The sequence below is a fragment of the Sciurus carolinensis genome, chromosome 16, assembly GCF_902686445.1.
Source record: "Sciurus carolinensis chromosome 16, mSciCar1.2, whole genome shotgun sequence".
Taxonomy (NCBI): Eukaryota; Metazoa; Chordata; class Mammalia; order Rodentia; family Sciuridae; genus Sciurus; species Sciurus carolinensis.
In genome coordinates, this window is record NC_062228.1 from 4,393,335 (window position 1) to 4,418,278 (window position 24,944).

The 24,944-nt window shown below is 52.9% G+C and overlaps 1 protein-coding gene across 1 annotated transcript in view; it reads right to left on the bottom strand.

Moving 5' to 3' along the window:
• Window positions 1–24,944, bottom strand: part of Cdh13 (cadherin 13) — an 899,199-nt gene that overhangs the window by 208,593 nt on the left and 665,662 nt on the right. Inside the window, exon 7 of the mRNA XM_047528617.1 lies at window positions 5,200–5,378. Within this exon, the coding sequence (XP_047384573.1) occupies window positions 5,200–5,378 (179 nt within the window). The remainder of the gene's footprint in view (window positions 1–5,199; window positions 5,379–24,944) is intronic.

Genomic DNA, 24,944 nt, shown 5'->3' on the forward strand with positions numbered 1-24,944 from the left:
ACTGCTACTCCTAATTTTTATTGGAGGGCCGGGGGAAACGTGGTCCCTGGTTTTTTGCTCTTGTTTTGGTGGATTTCTTCAGCGTGCTTCTGGAACTGCCCCCTGCAAGGCTGTTTTAACTGGAATTGCTTTGGCCAGATGCCGAGTTCTCCTCCGGCTCACAGCTGACCATCCAGCTCCACCAACCACTCTGCAGGGAAGTTCCCTACATGGTCCCAGCTTGCTTCTCTGACATAGGCAAGAACCCCTGAATATCTCATAGCAAATAGATGTCTATGAATTTTAAAATGAAGCCCAAGTGTCACTTACCATGGAAGGAAAATTCTCACAATATTCACATTTAGCTTAAAATAGGGACTTTGTGAAGCTTCAGAAAAATCCTTTACCAGCTGAAAATAGAAAATGAGAGGCATTGCTGGTCCTGATGCCTCTCAGTACATGTACACTTTGGTGAGCTGGCTGTCACCTCCCTTAGGTTGTCTGGAAGGTAATACCAATAAGGTACAAACAGATCCGAAGACAGGGGTGTGCTCAGCTCTAACTCCTTGAAGGACTAATGATACTCACACAATGCAAATGGCAAGGCCACTGCTTTTTAAGGTCCTCTCCTGGAAGCCATTTCCGTTAAAAGAAAAAGAAAAAGAAAAAAGAAACAGAAACCCTGGCCATTAGCTACTCTGAGTAGTTACAAATTGTGGTTGTGTTCGGAAAAGTTGGCAGATTTCTGCTGATGAATTTCAGTCTAGCAGCCAAGATGATCAGCTAAATAAGCCATTTATCAAACGCTAGAGACCTTTATCTGATTTTATTTTGTAGTGCAGTCAGACATAGTTTAAAAACATAGACAGAGCTGCCAGGATGGAGTGGCTAAATATGGCCGTAGAAAAGAGTAAAACAGTACCTCAAATGAACCCAATTTCATTTAGCTGGATATATGGCCTTATTTTCTCCAAACATTTCCCCAACTATTTAAGCAAGAGGCACAGATCCTCATGTGTATCCGTTCACCTTGCAGACCGATGTGCTGTTTCTTAGAGCCCACTGCAGTTCCTGCCACAAGATAGGTATTAGGTGAATAAATTAGATGATTGGTTGATTATACAAGGGTAAGACGAAGCTCTCAACTAAAATAATTTCTTCTGTTTACATATCCACACTAGAATGCAGGTCTTGTGGTATGTTCTGAGCTAATACAAACTGGAGAAATACAGGTCATCCTTCCATTCACCCACCCATTCATCCATCATCCATCCACCCACCCATCCATCATCCATTTTCCCACCCACCACCCATCCACTCATTCATTATCCAGCATCCATCCATCCACCCATTCATTCATCTACCCACCCACCACCCATCCATTCATCACCACCCATCCATCCACCCCTCCATCCATCCATCAAGCACATCTTCACCAAATAGCTATTACATGTCTGCCACTACATTGGGCAATGGCAATGTGTGTATGGGACAAAGGTCCATCTTTACTTTAGGAAGTGGAGGGGTTTCAGACGAAGTGCATAGATGAGCTTGTCATGGAAAACGATCTGGTTTCTGAGTGAAACTTGATATCCATTCATGACATCAAGACGAGTTTACGATATGGAGGGGAATAAACAGCTGCTCGGCTGATCTTGCGCCTCAGCCATGGCCTCCCTCTCTCTCACGTCCTGCCTTCCTTGCTCCTCTCAACAAACATTTTTTGCTTCAGGAATGTGCTAAGGGCTGGGACCGTTCCAGGAACAGGCTGGGCAGAACCCCTTTCCTCCTGAAGCGTGGAGTGAGGGGAAGAGCAGAGTGAGCTCCTGCTGACGCTGCCCAGGTGGGACGTCCTGGGGAGTGGGAGGGAGGGAGGAGGAAGGACTTGACGGCAACGTCCGAAGGAGCACCACCCCTGAGCCTGACGGTCCTGGCCGACACGCTCTGTGACAAAGTGAAATGCAAGAGGCAGGGAAGGTGAACAGGCAGGGTCACCGTGTCCACTCAGTGCCGGTCACCTCCCTGGATGGGTGTCATCTCAGTCTCTGCCCTGAGCTGACACCTCCTGCTGGGGTCCTCCTTGGGACAGGGGTTCGTGAAAGAAAATGCACTCTGTGGGGACTCAAGATGAAGACTCAATGTCCTGTCGAGAGCTTGCGAGAACCAACCGCCTCCACTCCCCAGAGACAGCATGGCCTCCGCACAGCGGCAGCCGCCCCCACCGCACTGCTGACCTCTTGTCTACACTCGCCACAGGCCACTCCCACGCACGCCATTTGAGATACTGAGGAGGACAATGGGCCGCCAAACTCACAGTCCACTGGAATCACACTGAAGTCCTAGGCCCTGGAAACGCGCGGTGCGGGCTCTGTGCCGGGAGGCCCGCTGGCCCAGGACGCCTCCCAGCCGCTCCCCAGAAACAAACATGGAAAACAGCTCCACAGTCCCGCGGAAGGAACCTGCCACCTCCACGGGACTCCTGGGAAGCAGCCCAGCCTCAGGGAGATGATGGCCATGCAAACTGCAGGGACACCACCGGAAACCCACGTGCAGGTCTGGCCCTTTACCTACTACGTGGAGCTGGACTTGGCACTCAGCCACCGGGCCCGCTGAGCCCTGCACCCCGCAACCACCTCCTAGAGCCATTCTCCTTCCTTCAGAAGTGCAGGCGTGGCCTGGATCGGCGCTGACCTCTGGACACCCTAGGGACAGTGGCAGCCTTTGTTCATCTGCACTGATTCTCCAGTGTCGGCGGAATTGTGTTCGCCCTTTGGAGGCTGCCTGGGTGCGGTGGTCGGGGACACTCGACTCCCACGGTGACACCGCGCTGGGCGAGCGGAGGCCCAGGGGAGAAGAGTGAGCGCTGGAAACGCATCTGTCCCCAAGCAAACTTAAACAGCAACGCGTTCCACCTTACCAGTTCAGTTTGTAAATAGACTCGCAAAATGTTTCCTCTGAGAACAAAGAGAAGCTGAGGAGGCGAAATCGCTGTATTTCATCTTCCCTGGTGAGGAGATGAACTCGCGAGGAACTTTGGGGAAAGGGTTCGGGAAGCTGGTGTGTGTGTGTGTGTGTGTGTGTGTGTGTGTGTGTGTGAGAGAGAGAGAGAAAGAGAGAGAGAGAAACAGATTGTGTGTGTGAGATTGTGTAATTACGTGAGATTGTAATTGTGTAGGTGAGATTGTGTGTGTGATTGTGTGTGTGGGGGTGAGATTGTGTATGTGATTATGTGATTGTGTGAGATTGTGTAATTGTGTTATGTGTGGGACTGTAATTGTGCAGGTGAGATTGTGTGTGTGATTGTGTGGGGTGAGGCTGTGTATGTGATTATGCATGTGATTATGTGAGATTGTGTAATTGTGTGAGGTTGTGTGATTGTGTGTGAGAATGTAGTTGTGCAGGTGCGGTTGTGTGTGAGAGAGACTAATTGTGTGTGTGCACACACGTGTGCTGGGTGGAGGACAGGAGATACTGGGGAGCCATCACTTGCTTCCAAAGAAGAAAACGTGGCCCCCGTGAAACAGGAGGTCTGGGAGAGGAGGGGAGACCATGTAAAGGAAGTGGACTCAATATTTTCCTACCTATTTTTTTAACTAGTCACAATTACATTTTCCAAGTGACAATCAGAATTGAATGCAAGTCTCCTTCTCTCTCTCTCTTCCAAAAATTTTCCATTCCTCACTGCTGTTTCCTAGCCCCAGACTCCAACGACCTCAGGGTCCCTTTCAGCTAATTCTTGCCGGTGTTCCTCTAGGCCAACACACACACTGTGGGGACCCCCAGAAGCACGAACTGTGTTGGGAAGAGGTGGACACACCTGCCCAAGACCACAGTCTCTGCTCCCAAGGCAGGTGCACTCTCGGCCAGCACCGCCCAGCACAGCTTTGTGTAGTGTAGGGTCATCCGCCACAGCAGCCGCCAGCCACAGGTGCTGCTGAACCCTTGAAATGGGGCTAGCTGACCCCAAAACTAACATCAACATCTTAGTTTCAACATAAATTATTCCTGTAAAGGAGCGCAGTGATCACTTATTGGATAGGGAGGCTCTAGCCCGAGACAAAAGGATGTTCTTTAGAAGGACAAGCTCCAATTTAAAGTAGTACATAGCACATGCCATGGGCTGCAGGTGTGGCCAGAGACGGGGCCAGTGAGTTGTGGATGACTTGGAGGACACGGGTGGCTTCTCAGATAGCTTGATCCCACCCAGAATCTTGGATGAAACTCAACACAGGAACGCAGAGGAAAAGGAGATGAAGGGACATTGCGAGCCACGCCTGCACTTCAAGAACCCGGGGAAATGTAAAGAGCCACCGGGGACCCCTCGGGGCTCATGGAGCAAGAGTACGTGCCACAGGTAGAAGTGACCCCAGGACTAGGCACTGCAGTGAGCCAGGATCAGCAGACTGCAGGACACGGGACCTGGGCAGGCGGAGCGGGGCTGGAGGGCGGGAAGCGCAGGCTGGCCGGTGTGCTGTGTTTAAGTCTCGGGATGGACCTGGGACTCAGGAACGGCCGGCCTGAGGGGCACATTAGATGGGGGAAGGACCTGCTCAGTCTAAATGGGACAGCTGACACCCAGCTCCACGTGGCCATCACACTTCATGTGCCTGAATGTATGCGTGTGGCAATTAGGCCCAAGGTTTCCAGAATATCAGAACCCGGAAAGAGGAATTGTTTCAAAGACATATAAAATCTGAGTATTTGGACATGGACAGCAATTCCAAAAGCTTTAAAATACTGGGCAGAACCCAGGAGCCAGCGTGTGGACTGGTGGGGCCCAGAGAGCCCGCTGCGACGCGCGGCGGGTGAGATTTCACAGAGAGAACCTCAGGGGAGGGACAGGGGTCAGGAAGAGAGGCTCAGCGAACATAGGACGGAGCTGCTCCAAGGCCAGCCTCGGTGACCTTGCAGAGCCGCCTGCACCCCTGCCCCTCCCCTCTGCAGCCTCTAGCATCACAAGGGCCCAGAGACCAAGAGAGGGGGAGGAGGGGCACTGGGTTGAAGGGGCAGGTGGCGCGGGCCTCAGGGCTCTCGAGGGAGGGCGTTTTCTTAGGCCGCATAACGTCCCCGTCCTGTATTGACTCTCCCGCCCAACCACATGCAGACGCCCGCTGCCGCTCAGTTCTGCCCCAAGGACACAAAGCACCTGGACTCCCACATCCTCCGGGTGGAAGAGCCCGTCTATTCTCATGAGAAAGGAAGCGTGTTCCTCTTGCTCACCTCCCGGTCCAGCAGCGCTGGTGACACCACGGTGACGATGTCTCCTTTCTCAGGATCGATGTAGAACATGTTGGGAGATGGCTTGTCAGGCGTCTGCTGACGGATGTTGTACCGCAGGAGAGCGTTGTCGGTGGCTGGGTCGTCCGCGTCGAAGGCTGTCATCCGCATCACCGTGGTCCCTGCAGGGGCAGGACCGAAGGGTGAGAGATGCTTACCCGGGGTCCGCGACACCCAGGGCCCCTCCCCCGCAATGCAATGGTGTGAAGTGCCACTCGCTTTCCAAATTAAAAAGAAAAGGCGTCTCCCAGGCTCTGCAGTGCCTTAGCTTTCCTTCCCGCTCCATCACGTTAACAGACGGAAATAAAGAAAAGAAATCTCTGCTGCTCAGCAGAATGACAGCTAAAGTTTTCCTTCTGCTGATGTACTGTTTATTTCCATGGGCTCTTTCCAGTGTGGATGTGGCCCGTGACAGTGGCCTTCATGGTGATGGCTCCTGTGGAGTGCCGGCTGTGTGTGCCTGGGCCAGGTGTTGGGGAAAGAGACACACGAGACACCCTGCTGTCGCGGAGCCGGACCTTGCAGGAGAGGTTAGCATTAAAGAGGCAAACATAAACTAATCACGCCGAGTGCATGGAGGTGGCCCGGGGCTCAGGGAGGGAGGCTCAGTGGACGCTTCGGGGGCCAGGCGGTGTGAGCAGGATGGAGCACAGGACACTGCGTGCAGGGCTGCTTCAGGCAGAGCGGGGAGCCAGCCTTAATTGAGCTCCTACTGGGTGGCAGCCACCTCGCAGGCTCTTCAGGGGGTGCTCCCTCTCAGAGAGGCAGGAGGCATGTGAACAAGACCCACTTCCCGGACAAGCACGTGCACAGTGTGATCATGCCAAGGCTGAGCAGGGGTCGGACATGGGTCTTGCCCACACAGCTGGTGTGAAGGGGAAAGAGGAGGTGGAATCTCAAGGACAGTTGGACTGGAACTAGTAAAAACAATGCTCCTAAGAAATGCTCCTATGTGTCACCAAGGGGTTTGTGCAAGGAAATTCATGGAAAGATCACTGGTCATAGTTAGAAATTAGGGAAAAACCTAGCTGGCCAACAAGAGGGAACCCAATGAAATGAGGGTATCTCTACACTCTGAAGTACTCTGCGGCAGTCTAAAAAAGGGTGTAGACAGAGCTCAGGGGTTCTAACATGGGAAACTCTCCAGGGTGAATTACTAAGTAGAAATCACCAGGTTGGAGATTGTTATCCACATGAGTGACGCTGTTTCTGCAAACCTCTCTCTGTGCAGAAAGCTCCACCATATGCATTCATTTTGCAGGTAGAGTTTACGTCTACAAATGCAAATAAGGTCGATGCAGGTGAACTTCACATGGTAGCAGTGATTGGGGAAGCAGAGAAGGGATTGGGGTTTGGCCTGGTCAGCAGGGAAGGCATTAGCCTAATAGGTGAGGTTTTGGTTAATTTCATGAGGTGGGTGTACTGCTTTGCAATTAAGATTTAGTTTAGGAAGAGCACAATTCCAAGTGCCCAGAGAAAACGCGGTCCAGAGCTCAATCAGACAGGTGTGCCTGCTCATCTTGATGACTGTGTGGCTGCCATGTCTGGCTCAGATGACCTGCCTGGCCCTAACTCCTCCCTGCTGTGACCTGCTGGTAGGAGAGTGGAGCAGACAGTTGTGACTTCCAGCCAGAATACACCTCGGTAGAAAGTGCTGAAGGGAAGCCAGTTCACCTGCTGCTCAACCGCGCAGGCCCCTCTCCTTACCTAACACGTGTCTGATCAGCTAAGCAGGCTTACTTTTCCCCACCAGGGGAACCAGATCCTCAGCCCTTGGGCCTGATGGAGGGAAGCGGAGGGAATCTGGCCTCCCTAAAGGTTGGTAAGCCGACCCTCTTTGATAGGCGCAGCCCCTCTCTGCCCTGGGCTCTGGAAGACGACACTGAGCAAGGTGGTCCTCTTTCCAGCAGGCCACGCTGGGACCAGGCTCTCTACCAGGGTCCTGGCGACCAGTCTCAGATTAGACTGGGAAGACAGGCCTCCCTGGGGGCCTCCGTCAGATGTCAGAGGCAGATTCCAGGCCCACGATCTCACGCCGGGACAGGTGGCGTGAGCTCTGCGTGGCCACAGGCAGAGAGGAGGCCCAACCCCATCACTTCCACCCGGGTCTCGGGTTAAGTGCAGTCGACATAGTGCCTTTCCTTAGTTAGTGTCCAATGAACGCTTAATTGACTGAATCCGCACCAACTTAACCTGACTTTAATTGAAGTCATAGCCGAACAAGAAAGTATGCAAATGAAGTCACTGTGACTCATGACTGACATTGCAGAGAGGAGAAAGACCCTCAGGCCCATGAATCTCAAGTTTTCAACAGGAAATGCATTGAGAAGATCTTTGTTTTCATGGATTTGCTGACACAATGCGGATAAGGTCACCCTGGAATATTCCCTGGTTGCACAGAAAAGGCTCCTATTTAAATGAATCGTTAGGGAGTGATTGAACCTGGCCTCAGCTCTTGCCTTCACCTCGACGTGGACACATGGCTGGATTCCTCCTGAGCACACCCCACGTCTATGGAGACCAAGGCATGTAAACAGGGTGGCAGCACAGAGGATAACTACTGTGGGGCCACACGTCTGGGTTCTACTCTTTGCTGTGTGACCTGGGGCAACTTATTCAACCTCTCTCAGCGTTCCTATGTGCAACACGAGAATATCAACACCACTTTCCTCTTGGTCAATGTGGGGACTTGATGGGATGATCTACCTAAAGAACTTGGCACAGTGCCTGGTAGATTACTGTTCAGATTACTGCCTTTTATTTTCAAACCGTGTCCCACGGGGTTCTGAACCAATCATGGCAGTGGGGCAGACAAAGGAGAGTTGAGTCAACCATGGAGCCTGGAACCTGGGACAGTAGGAGGGGCCTGGTGCCCATCATCTGTGAGTGCTGGCCTCGCCCTCTCCCTCCCTCACCCTCTCCCTCCCTCGCCCTCTCCCTCCCTCGCCCTCTCCCTCCCTCGCCCTCTCCCTCCCTCGCCCTCTCCCTCCCTCGCCCTCTCCCTCCCTCGCCCTCTCCCTCCCTCGCCCTCTGCCTCCCTCACCCTCTGCCTCCCTCACCCTCTGCCTCCCTCACCCTCTCCCTCCCTCACCCTCTCCCTCCCTCACCCTCTGCCTCCCTGCTGCCGCTGTCCCAGGGTGCTGATTTAGGTTTCTACCATGGAGATCACAACTTTATGCCAACACACACCCATGTGCACATGCACACGTGTCTTCTGTGCATCCATTATCCTGGTCTTCCTTAGGATCATGCTCTACCCTGAATCCAGTCCGTCCGAGCCCAGTGCCTGCTTTACCCTAGCCAGCGCCTCACCAAGGTTGGGTCCTGGTTTTCCTCCTTGTCGGTTGTGATGATTAAATGAACTTCCTAACCAGCATTCCTAAACTGGATCCAAGGAATCCCAGTTCATGGGCTTGGTGGGAAAACAGATGTGGGAGACACACACAAATGCAGCAAAGTAAGTGTCCCCAGAGGACTTCTCAGGGCCTTTGCTCGGAAATGCATGACAATGACCTCAGAGAGAAAGCAGTCTGGCATTTCCCAGACCTCCAGGAACATTGTCATACAAGGGGCCCCCCGGGTCCTAAGTCGGAGCTCTCGGAAGCTAGGCATGGGCCTGTTCTCATGGTCAGCTCAGCCTAGGGCGCGGTCTTTCCTCAGTGTGGTTAAGTGGCTCGCTTGTGGCACGCTGGGGCTGGGCTCCCGTCCTGGCATTTCCATGCGCGTCCACGCTTCACCACCATTGGAGCTCTGATTGAAGCCCCGAGGCATCTGTTGGAACCAGGTCCTGCTCACATGCCAGCCTCGAACCCAGGTTGTACCAGTGCTATGTCCCACCCTGCCGTGTCACCCTTGCCCCAGCCCATGACTGGGACTCTGAGGAATACTCACTGGTCCCCCAGCTGGGAGGTTTCCCATCCTGCTCCCCTGTCCCTGTGTGTGCCTCCAAAGGACAGAGGAGGATAATTACACACTGACACGTGCTGGGTCCTCCACGCGTACATTTCTGCCTCCTTCCCATCAAGCACTCTCGTGCCAAGAGAAATGATCTCACCCTGTCACTCCCACGGCCAGCCAGCTGGCCATGCCCCTCTGGAGCAAACTGGAAGAATTTCAGGTGCCAGTGAGCTGGACCTCTCCAGTCCTGTAGTCCTTTCCTCCCGTGGATGGACGTGGCTGCCACCTGACAGGCTGGTGAACGGCTGGGATGGCTTTGTCCTGGTCCAATGGCCCCTTCCCCTCCGCTGCAGTTCTCTGCATGAACAGAGGTGCCACCTGGTGGCCTGACCCTGAAGGCAGGTGTTTGGCATTTGCAGGCTGGTGACAGTTTGCGGAGCCCTTGAGAAGCCCAGGGCAGCTCTACTGGCAAGCAGAGGGGCTGCTTCCAGCCAGCTGTAAGGGCCAGGGGCGGTCCAAAAGACCAGCTGCCCAGCTTGGCAAGTGCAAAATGATCCTGCTCTTGAAGTTCCTTCAGCCCCATCCCCAAACGCGGCCTTGGCCTGTGAGAGACAGTGTCAGACGACTTTTAAGAAAACCGACTCTCAAGAGCAAGTCACACATGGAGATTCAGACGTCCAGGTCTATCAGTGCTGGATGTCTGACAGCACAGTTAGGGCAAGGTGCACTTTCCAGGAGGAGCAGGATCCTAAAACACACAGGCAAAGGCGGCAGAGGGTCCCGAGTGAGCTCTGGATGAGACAAAATGGCGCATCATCATAAAACATCAACCAGCAAACGGAGGTTGCGAGCTCCAGGTCCACCCAAGCTCTGATCCCTGGGATGGGGTCAACCCTGGAATGTGCCTCGAAGGTGACCCAAGGAGCACATGCCTGTAGACACAGCCCTGCACAGCTCACCACCTATGTCTTGCCTCTTCCCATCAGAAGGAAAGCCCACCCCAGACCTGGGGCTCGTCCAGAGGCCGAGGCAGCAGCTTCCTCGAGTGGCCAGCTCCGTCTACCTGGAACGATGCTGATCTGAAACTCACTGCCCTTGAGCGCCCTTGAGGTGGAAAGTGTTGGGGCACCCTGGTTCCAAGCGCTCCGGGGAGCTTTCCAAGCAGGGTGACCAACCAGCCCAGTGCTGAGGACCGAGTGATTCCAGGAGGGCCCTGGGCAGTCCCAATGTGCTGGTCACTCTGTGGCCAAGTGCGGCTTTCAGATGTCTGTGTCCCAGAGGGCAGGTATGAGCTCTATTGCAAGCCTAAGTTGAGTGGCTGGGGACACAGGCCTGGCCATTGACTCCACTGAGCAGGGACCGTACCAGTCTGGGACTGCTTCCTGATCAAGCAGGTGACATATTGCAGTTCCCTCCTATCATCAGTCCTTGTTATGGCTTTGATGTGAGGTATCCCCCAAAAGCTCACGTGCGAGACAATGCAAGAAGGTTTAGAGGAGAAACCTTGTAACCTTGGGGTTACAAGAGCCTTAACCCAATCGGTGAATTAATCACCTGATGGGATTGAGTGGCAGGTGGGGTGTGGCTGGAGGGGGTGGGGGTTGGGGGCATGGCTTTGGGGTATATGTTTGTATCTGGCAAGTGGGGTCTTTGTCTCACTTCATGATCGTGTGAGCTGCCTTACCTCCAGAACCGAGGAGTGGAGCCTGCTGCCTACGGCCTGAGACCTCTGACACCCTGAGACCCCAAATAAACTTTTCCTCCTCCATAATTATTCTGGTCAGATCTTTTAGTCGCAGTAGCAAAAAAGCGGACTAAAACAGTTCTCAAGAGGGAAGAGAGGCATGTAGTTGTGCAAACCCAGAGTGGATCAGGGTTGTAGCATGAGCCTGGACCGGGGCTGCCTGGGGTCAGATCCTGGCCCACCGTTGCGGAACTTGACTTTCCCACGGGCCGGTGGGTTGCTGTGGGCACTGAATGAATGATCGCAGTGGGCCTCACCCTTGTTTATTTTCCCATCTACACCCCGTCCAGAGCAGTTGTAGAGATTTTTCCCCACTTAATCCTGACCACCCTGCCTTGAAATGTTGAATCCGGATGCAAACCGTGTATTTCTACATACATGGCCCTTTTGGAGGACCTCAAATCATTGTAACACCTAATACTCGTTTTTCTTCTCTAATCAGCAATATCTCCCTTTGGGGTGATGCTGGCTCCCAAGGAGAATGCAGAAATTAATGAATATAAAACCCATGCCTGGGTGGTGGTAAGTGCTGGAGAGATGGATGTTTCACTGGGTTACTTTTATTGGCCATTTCAATTTAGAACTCAGCCAGAGAGGCCTGATGCTCAAGGCAGAGAGGAGGAGGAAATGTCTTTGGGACCTAAATGGAGTCCAGTTCATGCTAGTTCTAGGCTCCACCCACTGGATCCATAGAGACAGGAGTGATTTACCATCACGTAAGGGAACATCTCCTTTCTCCCCTAGCCTAGAAACTTCTGTTGAATGCACATAGGCACAGACGTCCTTCCTCTGCTCGCCTCACATTCCTGAGTACAGAGGAATGAAAGGCAAACTGTCAGGTGACTAGCCGATGAGAGGTGACCAGGCAGCCTGCTAGGTACCAGAGGCAGCCCATGTCGGCAGGACCAGCGTTCCTGCAGCCTGCTCGTGGGGAGAGGATCTCAGCGTCCTGCTCTCCCAGTGACCCTTGTCAGCCTCCTGCTTATCCTCAGATTCAGCTTTCACCAACACCCTCCACTGGCAGGCGGGTGGAGAGGGAGGTGGCCCCTCTGTTCTGAGTGGGGCTAAGGACAGCCCAGGACAGCGAGAGGAGGAGGACCTCACAGCTGCAGAGAGCAGAGCAGCTTCCCAGCTGACTCTGGGGCCGAGGGGTGCAGGTTTAGACCTCAGCAAGGCCTGGACTGTGGCTCTGTCACCTCTGCTCATTCTGGGGCCCTTTCCTCTGCTCGGCCCACACGTCATCCCCCACCCCATTTTTCATATGGTGATCAACCCGGAAAGTTCTTGACAATATGCGTTTTGATGAAGATGTCAATGACCTTGGGCTTCTCCTCTGGGAGGAGCCTGGCCCACTGGCCCTGAAGGTGTGACTCTGCGGCAGAGTGGGGTCAAGGGAGCTGGGCCAGGTGTGAGCAACCTGAAGGCCCACTGGGTGCGCCCAGGGAACTCATGTGGGTGCAGCTGCCTGAGGTGACTGGGAGTGGTGGGGACCGTGGCACACAGAGCATGGGTGTCTTCCCTCAGGGCAGCCGCCTTGCAGCTCCAAGGAACCGCTGCGTTTCTGCCCGGCAAGTCCACAGAATCCAGCCTTGACTTTTCAGGAACAGAGGGGAATTTGGAGTTCTGTACAAACTGTCACAATGTTTACCCAGTGGACACTCATTCAAGTTTTAGAACTAACCCTCCCGGAGCTGGACTAGGAGGCAGGAAACAACAGGCTCCACACGGTCGGCCCAGGCGTATCACTTTTCACCTTTTGACCTTGACAGTTATTAACCCCGCCAGCCCCCGCCACCCGAGCCGTGCATAAAGATGTCGACGTGTGTGCCTGAAGTGGATCACCACTCTAACACTTGGCACTGCCACTATAAACAACCGGCCCTTCTCCCCTCCACCTTCCTCTTTGGAGCAGGAAGATCCATCATCTGTCCAAGAAGGATGGACTGAGATTGAGGCCGCCTTCTCTCTGAGTCTCCCTGAGGTCCGACTGCAGGCCTGCTCCCCAACACCCCCTGAGCACCCCTGTGCCTCCCAGGACTTGGCAGCCACCTGTGCATAGCCCCTTCCCAGGTGGTGCTGCGACCACTGTCCTTCCCATGCTTCCCCCTGACGCTGAAAATCCTGAGGCCAACGCAGACTCATTTCCTCCTGGAACCTCGAGGTCCAGCAAGAGGGAGGAGTCAGGGAGAAGATGATGTGACGTCAATGATGCAAACACACAGCACAGGTTCATGCGAGGACTTACTTGATCTTAGGGTAACCCTAGGAGGTGTTGTATGGTTACCCCATTGTACACACGAGGAAACAAAGACTCACCTCAGGCCCAAAGCAATGGAGCCACCTGACCATGAAACCATGAGCCAAGATAAACCTTTCCCCTTCTCAGCTATTTAGGTCAGGTGTTTTTACTGCGATGAAAGCCCGCCTACCACAAAGCCCCAGCTGAGCCTGCCGATGAGAGCAGCCAGTGTGTCCCCCCAGGCAGGCACAGCAGAAGAACTGCTCAGCTGAGCCCCTCGATCTGCAAATCACGAACACAGTGGCTCTGGTTTTAAGCTGTTGAGTTCTGGTGTGGTTTGCTATGCAGAAATACATAACTGGTAAAGGTGTGTAAATAAATTAACCATCCCATGCAAGCTAGAAAATATTTGTTAAAAGTAGCGGAATTTGTTTTTAATTTTAAAAAACCAAGTAACCCAGCAGATTTAAGAGGTGGGCCAAAATAAAAAGAAACAGGTGCAGAAAAAAAAAATGGAGAAAAGATACAACCTACTTCCCACATGTTGACCTCTCGATGGCTGGGCCTTCGGGGCACTGATTTGGCACCTCAAGCACAGTGCCATGTGTTGGTCACTGAGCACTTTAGTGGCTTAATTTTTATGTCCATTTTTACCTTTAGAACCACACAGAATTAAACTGGTCCAGCCTCTTCCTCCCCCACCGGTTTGAGCTGAGTGGCATTAAACGGGAGTGCAGGTCTAAAGAGTAAGAATGCCTTAAATTTTGCGAGTTCATTTTGCCAAGTTCACTTAATTGCAGCCATAAGCATCTCTGCGGCTGCAATCACCACAGACTTGATTTGAAATGCAATAGACTTCGCCCCTCAGATCTGCTTTCCCTCCCCGGAGCTAGTTGGTTTTTTAAGTACAAATTGACAGTCAAATCTGTAATAAGTTATGACAAGCTGAGCAATGGCCGCCTCCCATCTGTTTCCGGAGGTTCTTTAGTTGTAAGCTGATAAAGAGGTGGTGGCCACAGAGGCACCTCAGATGATCTCCACCCCTCAGCTGTTCCCCTCGGACTCCACAGAGCCTCAGCTTGCTGTTCTGGTGAGGTACTGTTGGCGAAGCTGCAGGGGCCACAACTGAGGAAAGCTGTTCCTGAGACGCTAGGCCATGATGCGTAGCGGAATCTGGGGTCCGCCTATCACAACGCACTGGAGTGCCCTAATTTCTTCATTTGACCCAGAATTTTAAGGGCTCATTTTTCTCAAACCTATTAAAGATCCCTTTTAGTCTTTTCAACTCTGTCATTCCTCTCTATATAGCTCTTTTTGAAGGATACAGGATACTAATGACCTGATCTTGCTTCAAACACTTCAAACAAGCAAATCTAAGTAGAAACATGATCCCTGATATTCCAGATTCATAATAAGATATATTTGCATTTGGTGAGCAAGAAGTAGCTCTAATTTTCAAATATGAACACATAACTCCCATAAGATCCTAGAAACCACAAAAGGATGCTGTGTGTGTATTTTTATTTGCTAAACCAAGTAAAGGGATTTTTAAAAGGCCAGCCTAGTCCTCTGAAGAACAGTGGTTTTCAGTTAGAAGTGATTTTACCCTGGGGTACACTTGGTGATGTCTGCAGATATTTTTAGTTGGCAAAACCAGGTGGAGTGTGATACTGGCCTCCAGTGGGCAGAGGCCAGGGACCTTGCTAAGCATCCTATAAGCAAGAAAGTCTAAGCTAAGGTAATGCTTGTCCACAGTAAGAGGTCATGGGACATTCGTACTCTGAATGAGTGAACTCAAAAACCACTGAGCGAGTGGATGCAGGTGGAACGTTTGAACAATTGTTTCTTCTATTGTAGTTTAAGGCTATGTCGAAGGTGGAATGGGAAACAGGCAAATAAGTCATGCTTGGCCTACGCTAAATGCTAACTTCTGGATTAATCTGAACAATGGGCTTGCTGTCTCTGTCACTCCTACCTATTTTGAGGGCAGAGGTGAGGCAGTTTAGTTATTTGAAAACAAACGGCATTAGGCTCGGCTAGACTGGACTTATGATGGCTTAGCACAGGTATACTTCAGTGGCTTCCTTCCAAGGGATCCAGATCCTGGTTCATACCTGCCATCTGGGACACAGATTCCTGGCCACTGCCGAAGGTGCAGAGAGCTGCAGTCACAGGCGGACTCATGGAAGGCTCCCATCGGAAGCGACGCATTAGTATTGCTTTCCTCCTATGGGCCAGATCTCTCCAAAGGGCTTTGGGGGTGTGTGACCTGCACCAATGCAGCGAGCCCCGAAGAAGGGACCTGTTTGGTTTGACCTTCTGCCATCCCTTCTCAACATCCTTCATCTCATGGAACAAGGGACCCTGAATCTCTGCTGTGCCCTTACCTCGTCAAGAGCTAGGAGCCAGGACTGCTCGAGGCTGGGAAGCTCCGGAAGCCACCTGCCCTCCGTGAGCAGAGGAAGCGGCAGCCACAGCACACACACCGTGCCGATGGAGCACTAGGACCAGCACCTCTGTGTTCATCACTGTGGCCACAGGGTGCACCTGCTCACTCAGCTCCTGGCCCCCGAGGTGAGAAGCCACGTGCACAGCTCCAGCGTGAAGCTGCTGGCAGGCGGCTCCCCCGCCCCCGCTCTGAACCCCGGCCCCGGAGACCGGCAGCTTCACACTGTCCTCCTCCCGGCTCCCGGCTCTGGAACTTGCTTCAGGCACCAGGCTGACATTCCCCTGGTCCGTGCCTTGATTTGCTGGGTCTTAGGCCGCCTCTTCTCCCCTTTTGCTGATCAGACACTTATTTCTGATACTTAGGTACTTACTTCTGCCTACTTTGCCCCCTGACAAGCAGGCAGGGTGGCGCAGGTTGTGCCTTGCAACCCGAATGCTCACCAGAATCTTGCAGATATTTCGAAGTTTGCACGATGTCTGACCCTTACCCCCAGAGAGTCTCATTCTACTGGCCTGGCATTGGGTCTGGAGAGTGGAATGAATAGGGGCCCAACAGATGTGGACTCTGACCCTTACTTGCTGGCCATGTGATCTGGCAACATACCTCACCCAGCTTTTGTTTTCTTATCTGTAAAATGGGCTCACGCCTACGACTGCATAAAGTCGACTTGAAGACATGTAAAATTTAGAGGGGCCAAAGATGTGGTCTTTGGTACTTCCACAGAGAGGGAGATGACCTGGTGGACCTACTGTGTGCTGGGAATAGTCCTTGCAATGCCCTGCTGGGGTAATTGGATCATCTCTATTTTTAAAGAAGAACTGAATCAAAAAGTCACACAGCCCAAGACCTCTGCTGTCCAGCAGCCAAGCAGGTCCAGGACGGCAGGGGGAGGAGTGCCAACCTCTGGAGAGTCACACTGCTGCGCAGGTTGTGTGGGGACCGTGATCACCTAGCACTGGCCCCCTGAGCTCGGTGTCACTGGCCTATTTTGCAGAGACAGAAGCTGAGGCTGAGCAAGGGCAGTCACTGGCCATTGCCTGTTATCCACTGGGCAGTGGCCGACCGAGGCAAGCCTGGGCAGCGTGCTCCTGAGGCCAGGCCTCCATCACGGCTCCTCTGCTGGCTGTTTTGCCTTCGTTTCCAGGTGATGTGATTAATTTTCAAGAACTCTCTCTGCAGACTGGCTCTAGCCCACCTTTGCCCTGATCCACCAGAGCTTGTCTGGGGCATCTTTGAGCCACATGGGGAAGCCCTAGAGGGATGCACAGAGCCGTGTCCCTGAGCTGTAGAGCAGGGCAGATGACCAATGGCTCCAGAGCCACACCTGGGGTGAAGGAAGTAGAGGCCTCCTCTCTGAGGGCCGGGGGGGTTTGCACACCGGGGCCAGGGGCTGCGGTTCTCGCAGTCACCAAATCAGCCAGGAAGCTGAAACAGAGAACAAGGAGGTGCGGACCCAGGAAGAGGGTGCGGCAAGGCGCTGCGAGCGCGGGATGTTGCTGATTTTGCAAACGTGTTCGGCAACTTGGTAAGTAAATACATGTCGGGTAGCATTGTGACATTGCAAGCTGTTGTTTTACGGCTTGGAAGTCAGCTGCCTGTGATTGATGCTGGCAATGAAGTATTTATAAAATAACATGGAATTAGAGTCACTTTATGAGTCTAGGGAAATGGATCTTTTGCAAAGAGGAAAACCTGGTCAAGGAGCTCTATCAGGGTCACACACATGACATTGAACGTGTTGAGACCAAGACCCAAGGAACTCTCTGGACCTCCTGGGCTCTCGGCCTGGGGAGGGTGGCATACCCTTATCCTTCTGAATCCCATAGAGGTGGGGACATTCTAACTACCATGATTCATTTCTCTCCACTGTGAATGTCACTTTGGAAAGCTGCTTTGCCTCTCTGAGGCCCCCTGAGCAATCACTGCTCAGGGAATAACTAAGACACAAAACTTAATAGTGCACATTGGATTTGACCTTTTATACCCACTGAATGGGATGGGGTCAGGCACATAGTAGACGCTCAATAAAAATTTACTAAAGGAGTGCGTGGAGAAGAGACCCAGGAGTGTCTGGCTCCCTGCATGTGGACTCTCGCGTCTCCCTTGGTGTCGCGTCTTCCTGGTCACATTCCTCCCTCTGTGATAGCACTGCTGTTCAGACCGGAATGTTCTCTTGCTCCTCAAGGGCAGAAGGCCAACAGGTGCAGGACTCAAGCTGGATAGCCCTCAGCTCTGGAGGTGTGGGCCAGCACTGAGTGGTGGTACCGACTCTACACCTGGGCTCTGGGTCAGCTGCTGGTTCCTGCTTCTGGGCTCTAGAGTCCTGCAGCTCCTGCCCCTCCTGTGCTCACATCCTGGCCTCTTGTTATGGCTGACAGCCGAGGGATCCACCAACCATGTCCCCTCTGCTTCGGGAAGTCAGGGTTGGTCTGCAGGGTTTGCAACCACAGAGCTCCATCTGGTACCCACGCCCACCGGCCCTCACCCAGACGGGAGGTAGGCGGAGAGGCTGAGAACATGTCGCCAACACTGAGAGTCCTGGGTGTTAGTCCTGACCCTGCCATGTGATAGCATGACCTTGGGCAGCCCGAGGTTTACTGGTGGTGAGTGGGGTAAACGAGGGCACTCACTGAGGGGTTACCGTGTGGGCTACATGAGCGAATGCATGCCATGTTCAGGCCAGGGCTCGGGGTCCTTGGAGAATACCGTGGATGTTACAGATGGGAGGGCTGCTGGTCGAGAGACCATAACACAAGAAGAGAGGTCTTGAAGAGAGCAAGGGTGGTGTGCAAGCTTCTCTTTTACACAAGGCAATCCTAGGATGTATCAATAGAAGTACAGACTCACACAGGGGAGGCGGTCACCATTTCAACTCAGTGTTAATCCTCAACAATATCCCAGGCTCTGTGCTATGCACAGAGGGACTCACCAGATGATTAGTGTACAACGCCTTCCGGCAAGTTGCCGAGAGTGTGGCGAGTAGGTGGCATCTACCCTTGCTCAGGTGAGCGCATGGCTCCAAGATCAAACTGGGTGCTTTGGATCTTGTCCTCTCAATTCACTAGCTGGGGTGTGGGCACAAGGCTCAGCCACCCTGGGCTGCAGGTTGCTCGACTGTTTAAAAGCACTAAGTAATGACATGGTTAGAAAAACAATGGCCCCAGAGATGTGCACGTCCAACCCCAGGACCTGTGACATGCTACATGTCACCACACGTGGCTGATAGGATGGAAGATCTTGAGATGAGGAGACTGCCCTGGGTCAGCCAGGTGGACAGTCAGTCACAGGATCCTGGGGGAGGGAGGCGAGAGAGTTAGAGCCAGAGGAGGGAACATGGCCGGGGAGCCGAGGCCAGAGAGAGCCTCGAGCACGCCACTCTGCGGCATTCCAAGACGGAAGGAAGACTCGATGCGCCAGGAAAGGCAGGGGCCCCCAGAAGCTGGAAAACCCAAGGGCGCGGATTCTTCCCGTGGAGCCTCCAGAGGGAACTGGCCCTTCCCATGCCCTGACTTCAGCCGATGATGCTGACTTTGAATTTCTGAGCCCCAGAAAAGCAAGGACCTAATTTGCATTTTTAAGTGCTCAATGTGGTGACTCGGCACAGCCTCACTAGAACGCCGCACGGCTGGGGCCCTCCCGTGGGGAACCTGAGGTGGTCAGAGCAGACGCAGTGAGCTCAGTGCCCGGGCACAGGCCTCTGCAGCCTGTGGTCAGATGCAGCAGGAGCTGCAGGACCTGGCTCCTTCTCCTCCAGAAGCAGGGTGGGCATGTTACCTTCATCGACAGGCAGGAACGTGGGCCACTGTGTCACCCTGGAGCAGGGTGGTGTGGCCACACTGTGCTCATACAAGAGGAAGCCAGTCTGACAGGAAGAATCTGACAAAGAATGAGCGCGGCCAGGGAAAGATCAAACCGTAAAGGCCACCGCAGCCAGGAGAGCTGCTCTCGGATCCCCAGGGCTGGCATCCTGAGCAAGCAGCACAGGGCCCCAGGGGAGGAAGTGGCGCCATGGCAGAGTGGACGTGAAGGTGGGCAGGGGGCAGCGATCCCTTCCCCCAGGGCCCAGGGAGCCGCACAGACCAGAAACGGCGCATCTTGTACCCTGAGAGTTGCCTGTTACAAACAAGGATCACCAGAGGCCACGGTGGACAGGGAGATTTGTGACGATGGCAGGAACCCAACACAGCCCCTAGTGTCCCAGTGAAGTCTCTCACCTGTTACTTAGGGGCTCAGAGACACCCCAGCAGCCCGCCAGTGACAATGTCCCCTCCGTGATTCACACAGTCTGAGAATCCCCCGCATTTCAGACGTGAGACCATGTCCATCCGTTAGTCCTGACCCACGCGCCGAGAGAGAAGTCCCGCCGCCTGGGTGTCGCTGACATCCCACTGGGTTCAACTCCACTGGCTCGGGCCCACATCTGGACTAGGCTGCAGGTCCCCGGAAGAGTAAGGCTGGCCCACACCCCACTGGGAGGGACAGAGAGGCCTAAACAAAGTTGCTCAGTAGCGTGATGCGTGCACTGGGCAGAAGGAAAAAGAAAACACGTTCAAGGTCACCCTGAAAGTACCCTGTGCCGGGTGGCCTGCTTGGTGGGGACTTTGGAATGTGCGCAGTGACTCCCAGCTGAGGTTTAGGGCGCGGCTGCCCTCAGGCCCTCTGACCTGGAAAGCCCGCTCCCCCACTCCGCCAACCTTACTTAGCACTGAGCCTTCAAAACGTTCTCTTCCACAGAATGACTTGCCTATTTTCGGAACACGAAGAGGCAGCAGGACCTGAAAACAGGTCACTGTCTATCTTGAGTCCTGAACCCCACCCTGCTGCCGCCTCCGCTAGGAGAGAGGTGAGGACTTTCGGGAGTCCTGGGTACACACCAGTCAACTACTGTGTTCTCTCTTCAACTTCCTGCTTTTGCTAGGTTTGACCTCTTAAAAGCACACCCAACCAGACAGGGCCCGGCACCCACCGCTCAATACATTGCCAACCAAAGACCCACCTCGGCAGAGGAGAGACACCAGGGGAAGCTGTGGAGGGCAGTGGGCCTGTCCGGGGACCCCACGTACCCCCTTATCAGAAGGCAAGCAAACAGAACCCTCCCCCCGGGGAGGAAAGGGAAGGGCCAGGCATTGGAGAGCTCCAAGTTCCCTCCGCCTCTTTCTTGCCAGGACACTCAAACGGCTCCTCAGGTGCTCCAGGGGAACCCGGGGTGCTCCCCATCTCCTGACCAGTCAGGTAGTCATGGCTGCAAAGCCTCTTCCTCCAAAGCTCCCATCTACCCACTCCAGGGTCAGGATCTGACCTCTCCTGCTGGCCATGGCGGGGCCACCGCAGTGACTGCTCAGGAAGCTCAGGGCTCTGTGTCCTTGACCTCAGACACTCTGTAGTGTCCTGTTGGTGGGGGAGCAGAGGTGGTTTGCTGGAGTCACAGGGCTGGGCGTGATGGGATCAGGATTGGAACCTGGGACCTAAGGGCTCGGAGTCCATGGTGGGGGCTCTGGCTTCTGCAGCCAAGAACGGTGGGACCGTGGTGGGAGCAGGATTGGGCTGAACTCCAAACACACACCGTGCTTAGCACCCAAAGAACGTTGTGATCACTTCCTTGAGAATGGAGGCAGGGAAGGACACCGGGCTCCTGCGTCAGCTAACGGCACCCGTGTCCTCTAGGCTCAATTCATAAGGTGCGTGAGGGGTGGCCTCTTAAGTCTCAAGGTCTCCACTCCTGTGGAAGTGTCATCTTCTCAGAAGTGTGGCAAAGTGGCTCAGGAAGATAAATGGGTGACAGCTACTCCCGCTTAAGCTCCGTCAGGGGCCTGCTGGATTTAGAGGGAGAGAAATATCTCTGTCACAGAGGACACTTGCTTTATAGTTCTATAAAAACACGGATGAGGCAAGCTTTCCCCTCATTTCTTTACAATCTTTACAGGAAGAAAAATGTGCACAGTGTGTGTGGTTTTTTTTTTTTTTTTTTTTTTTTTTTTTTTCCCTCTTTGAACCACAAAAATGTTTGCGCACAAAGAGACTTTAGGGTCAGTGGAGGGTCCTTGAATGTCAGCCACGCAGGGCCATATTCTTCCTGTCCTGAGAAGGAAACTTTATGGAGGGGGTTGGAATCCTCCATCTGCCCTTGGAATCTGTTCTGCGTGAGTCACGGCTGGAGTCCTGGACCCTTCTGGTTCCTGTGGTCTTCTAGGGATGAGGCAAACCAGGCTGTCAGGAGAGAGGGCAGCAGGTGGTCGGGAGGGCACGGGATTGCTACGCGGTTATGGCGATCAGGACTGCCTGGCCTGGAGTCTTAAATCTTCTTTTCAGACTTAAAGGAAAGGAAGGATACAAAGGAAGAAAGAACGAGCCTGCTATGGGTGGCTCTTCCATGTCACCAAAGGCCCAGGTGTGGGAGGCTTGGCTTAGGATTTTCAGGTTGGATCTTGGGAAAGGAGCACCACACCAGGCTCTTCCTAGTTCTTGCTCAAGCTCACTCCCTTCCACGGCCCTTGCTTGACCAGCCGGCGTGAAACCCAGGAGGTGGCAGGCACTTAGGACGGTCAAGAGGTCCATCAGATCAAGTTCTTCTGCTTGTTCACAGCTGGAAACTGAGCCAAGCAGCCCCGTGTTCAGGGCGAAGGCAGCGGGGACAGGTGCTGGAGCAGAACAAGGGTCATCTAGTGGGGAGCTGCTAAGGTGGGTGTTAAACACAGTGACCTGCACAGGCTGCCCTGTGCTCCCTTCTTGGACTCCTGGGTTCTTCCAGTGACTTCTTTCTGGCTATTCTTAAAGACTTACGGCAGCCAGGAGGCGAAAGGGGCATCAGGGCCATGGACCCACCTTTCAGCACACCTGTAGGGGGAGGGAAGTCTCTGGCCTCTGCTTAGACATACTGGGGCCCTGAGCTCAAGCCTGATAGGCAATCCCCTGCCTCTTTGGGCCTCTTTGACCTGGCTGAGATTTGGGGTACACTGAGCCAGAATCAAGCTTCTGGAAACCCCTAGCTCTCCTGAGCCCACATCTTATATGCCGACCCCTCTTTCATGGATGGCTGTGGCACAGTTGATCATTTTCCTGTTCAAGTCAAGCTCTGGGGATAAGAGGTGCAAAACACACAGGAGGGCCTGACCCAAGCTGGCAATGCAAGTGGTCACTTTTCCTAAGGTGGAAATTAGCTCTCTGGGCTGCCACTTGTACAGAAGGTCCTTTTTGAGCCTGTGATCCTTTGTGGTCCCTTGCGGTCAGCTAAGACTCCAACATTATTTTCATGTGGCCTCCTAATGCGAGGGACCCTCACCCTGATTTAGTGAGCCAGCTTTTTAAGAATCTCCAGGGGAAGACGGTATGTTCATCTCTGTTGTTTTAAATCATCAGCTCATGCATCTCACCTGTGTTTTAGGAAGCCTGACTCAATCATCTGATGTATTAGCTATCCCTCCTCTACTCTGGATGGGTCACGATTTTAAGAAATTATTGATATAAATGTTGAATAAGATAATATTGGGGCCTCATAAATGTCAGATAACTCATATTTCCTATTTTATCTTTAAAATTATGTATTAGTTTTTATACGCCCAGAAATATCTGGACACGTGCAAGCACATTTGGACGTAGCGTATGCACATAGAACAGACAGCAGGAATAACAGAGGAGGCACCCTTACCGCCTTAAGTCACAATGCCAGCGCAGCACCTGTGTGCTCCTCCCTGGTCCTTCTGTCCACCTTCCCCACTGGGAAAAGGAGCATCAGCAATCTTAAATCCATCGTCCCTTGTTTTGCTCCACGGTTTCACTCCTTACCTATCTCTGCACATACTGGCTTTTCTAATTCTAGACAGACGGGATCACACTCAGTATTTCACTGCAAATGCTGTTTCTCATGCCCAGCTGTGAAGGGGTGGTGGGAGGCCTGCACTGTCGGTCACTTTCCTGGGCTGTGGTCAGCAAGGACGGAGATTTCTTCCTAGTTTTTCAACTGCTAGCAACACACCTAGGACTGTTCTGTCCTTGTATCCAGGTGCACGAAGGTGCATTCCTTGCAGGAAAGTCCTGGGGTCAGGTTGCACATCTTCTACTTGGTAGCTAACACATGATCCTCGAAGCTGTCCTAGTTTGTATTCCTGACGTGACGACGAAGGCTGACATCCCGAGAGCCTCTGCTTTCAGGTCACCGCCAGCCCTTGGCACTTTCAGACTTACCATTTACCAGTCCGTAAGACGCGGATTATGCACGATTGCATGTGATTGCTATTTGGATTTTGCTGATGGTCATTGACTCTGAGCAGCTTTTTGCACATTTGTGGTTATTTGCGTTTGTGAAATGACTTTGTATTTCTTAGTATTCTTAATTGTATTTATTTGGCTTCACAGTGTAGGGCTTCTTTATATGATCTGGATACTAATCCTTTGTCAATTATATGTTTGCAGATCTGTAAGCGCCTTGCTTTCTACATTTAAATAATGGTGTCCTAATGGTTTTCTACTCCTGGGATTTCAGGAAAAACCTGGAGGTTTGCTGGGCCGAGCTGCGCCCTTTGCCTTGGCGCTTGGGCACTTCTCTGTTCTGCCAGTTGAATGGCGCTACTGGAAATGGTGATGCTGAGGGTGCATCTCCCTCTAGCTTGGCTCTGTGCTGCTCAGGGACGTGGGAAGCCCGGCCTGAGGTCTCACTGCCTCCCACAGCCATGTCACCGGCTCCTCTTCTCCCCTGGGTGAGGCAACCCTTGGTGCAGGCTTGACCTTTAGCACCACAGGAGTCACCAGAGTCCCCAGACTCCGTCCACCTTCAGTCAGAGAAACAGCCACACACCTGCAATCTGCAGCCATTTTCCTGTGGCTCTGGCACAGCAGAGTGAGACGGAGCTGCAAAGTTTAATTAGTTAGCTGGCTTCAAGATAAATGCAAATCAAAAAGTTTCCAGTTTCACCTGTTTATGAGCCAAAGGCAAAATTAATTAAAGTCAATGGAGAAAAGTAAATAAACATTTTGAAATAAAGGGAATAAGCGTTCTGGAGTGTGAGGTTAGGGCTCATGAAACACAAGAGTCAATTATTCACAGTCTTGTGTTTCCGCCTGATAATTTAATCATGTTTACTTCGTCCTCTCTCCCGTGGGACTCGCGCCAAGAAGAAAGGCTCTTGGCACAACCAGGTGGTCAAGACGGGCCCCTTATCAGCGGCGCGGCCATAGCTGGTGCTCAGGAAGCACTGGCAGACGAGTGCCCGTGGGTGACTGAGTCCTTATTTTCACTACAATGAATCGGTTTCTCTTTTCATAAACCTGGATAATGGGAACTTTGTACAAAGTTTTGCTGTATTTATAAAAAACAAAAATTGGCTGTCTTGTTGTCTCAATTAAGCAAAGATGAAGAAGCAAGT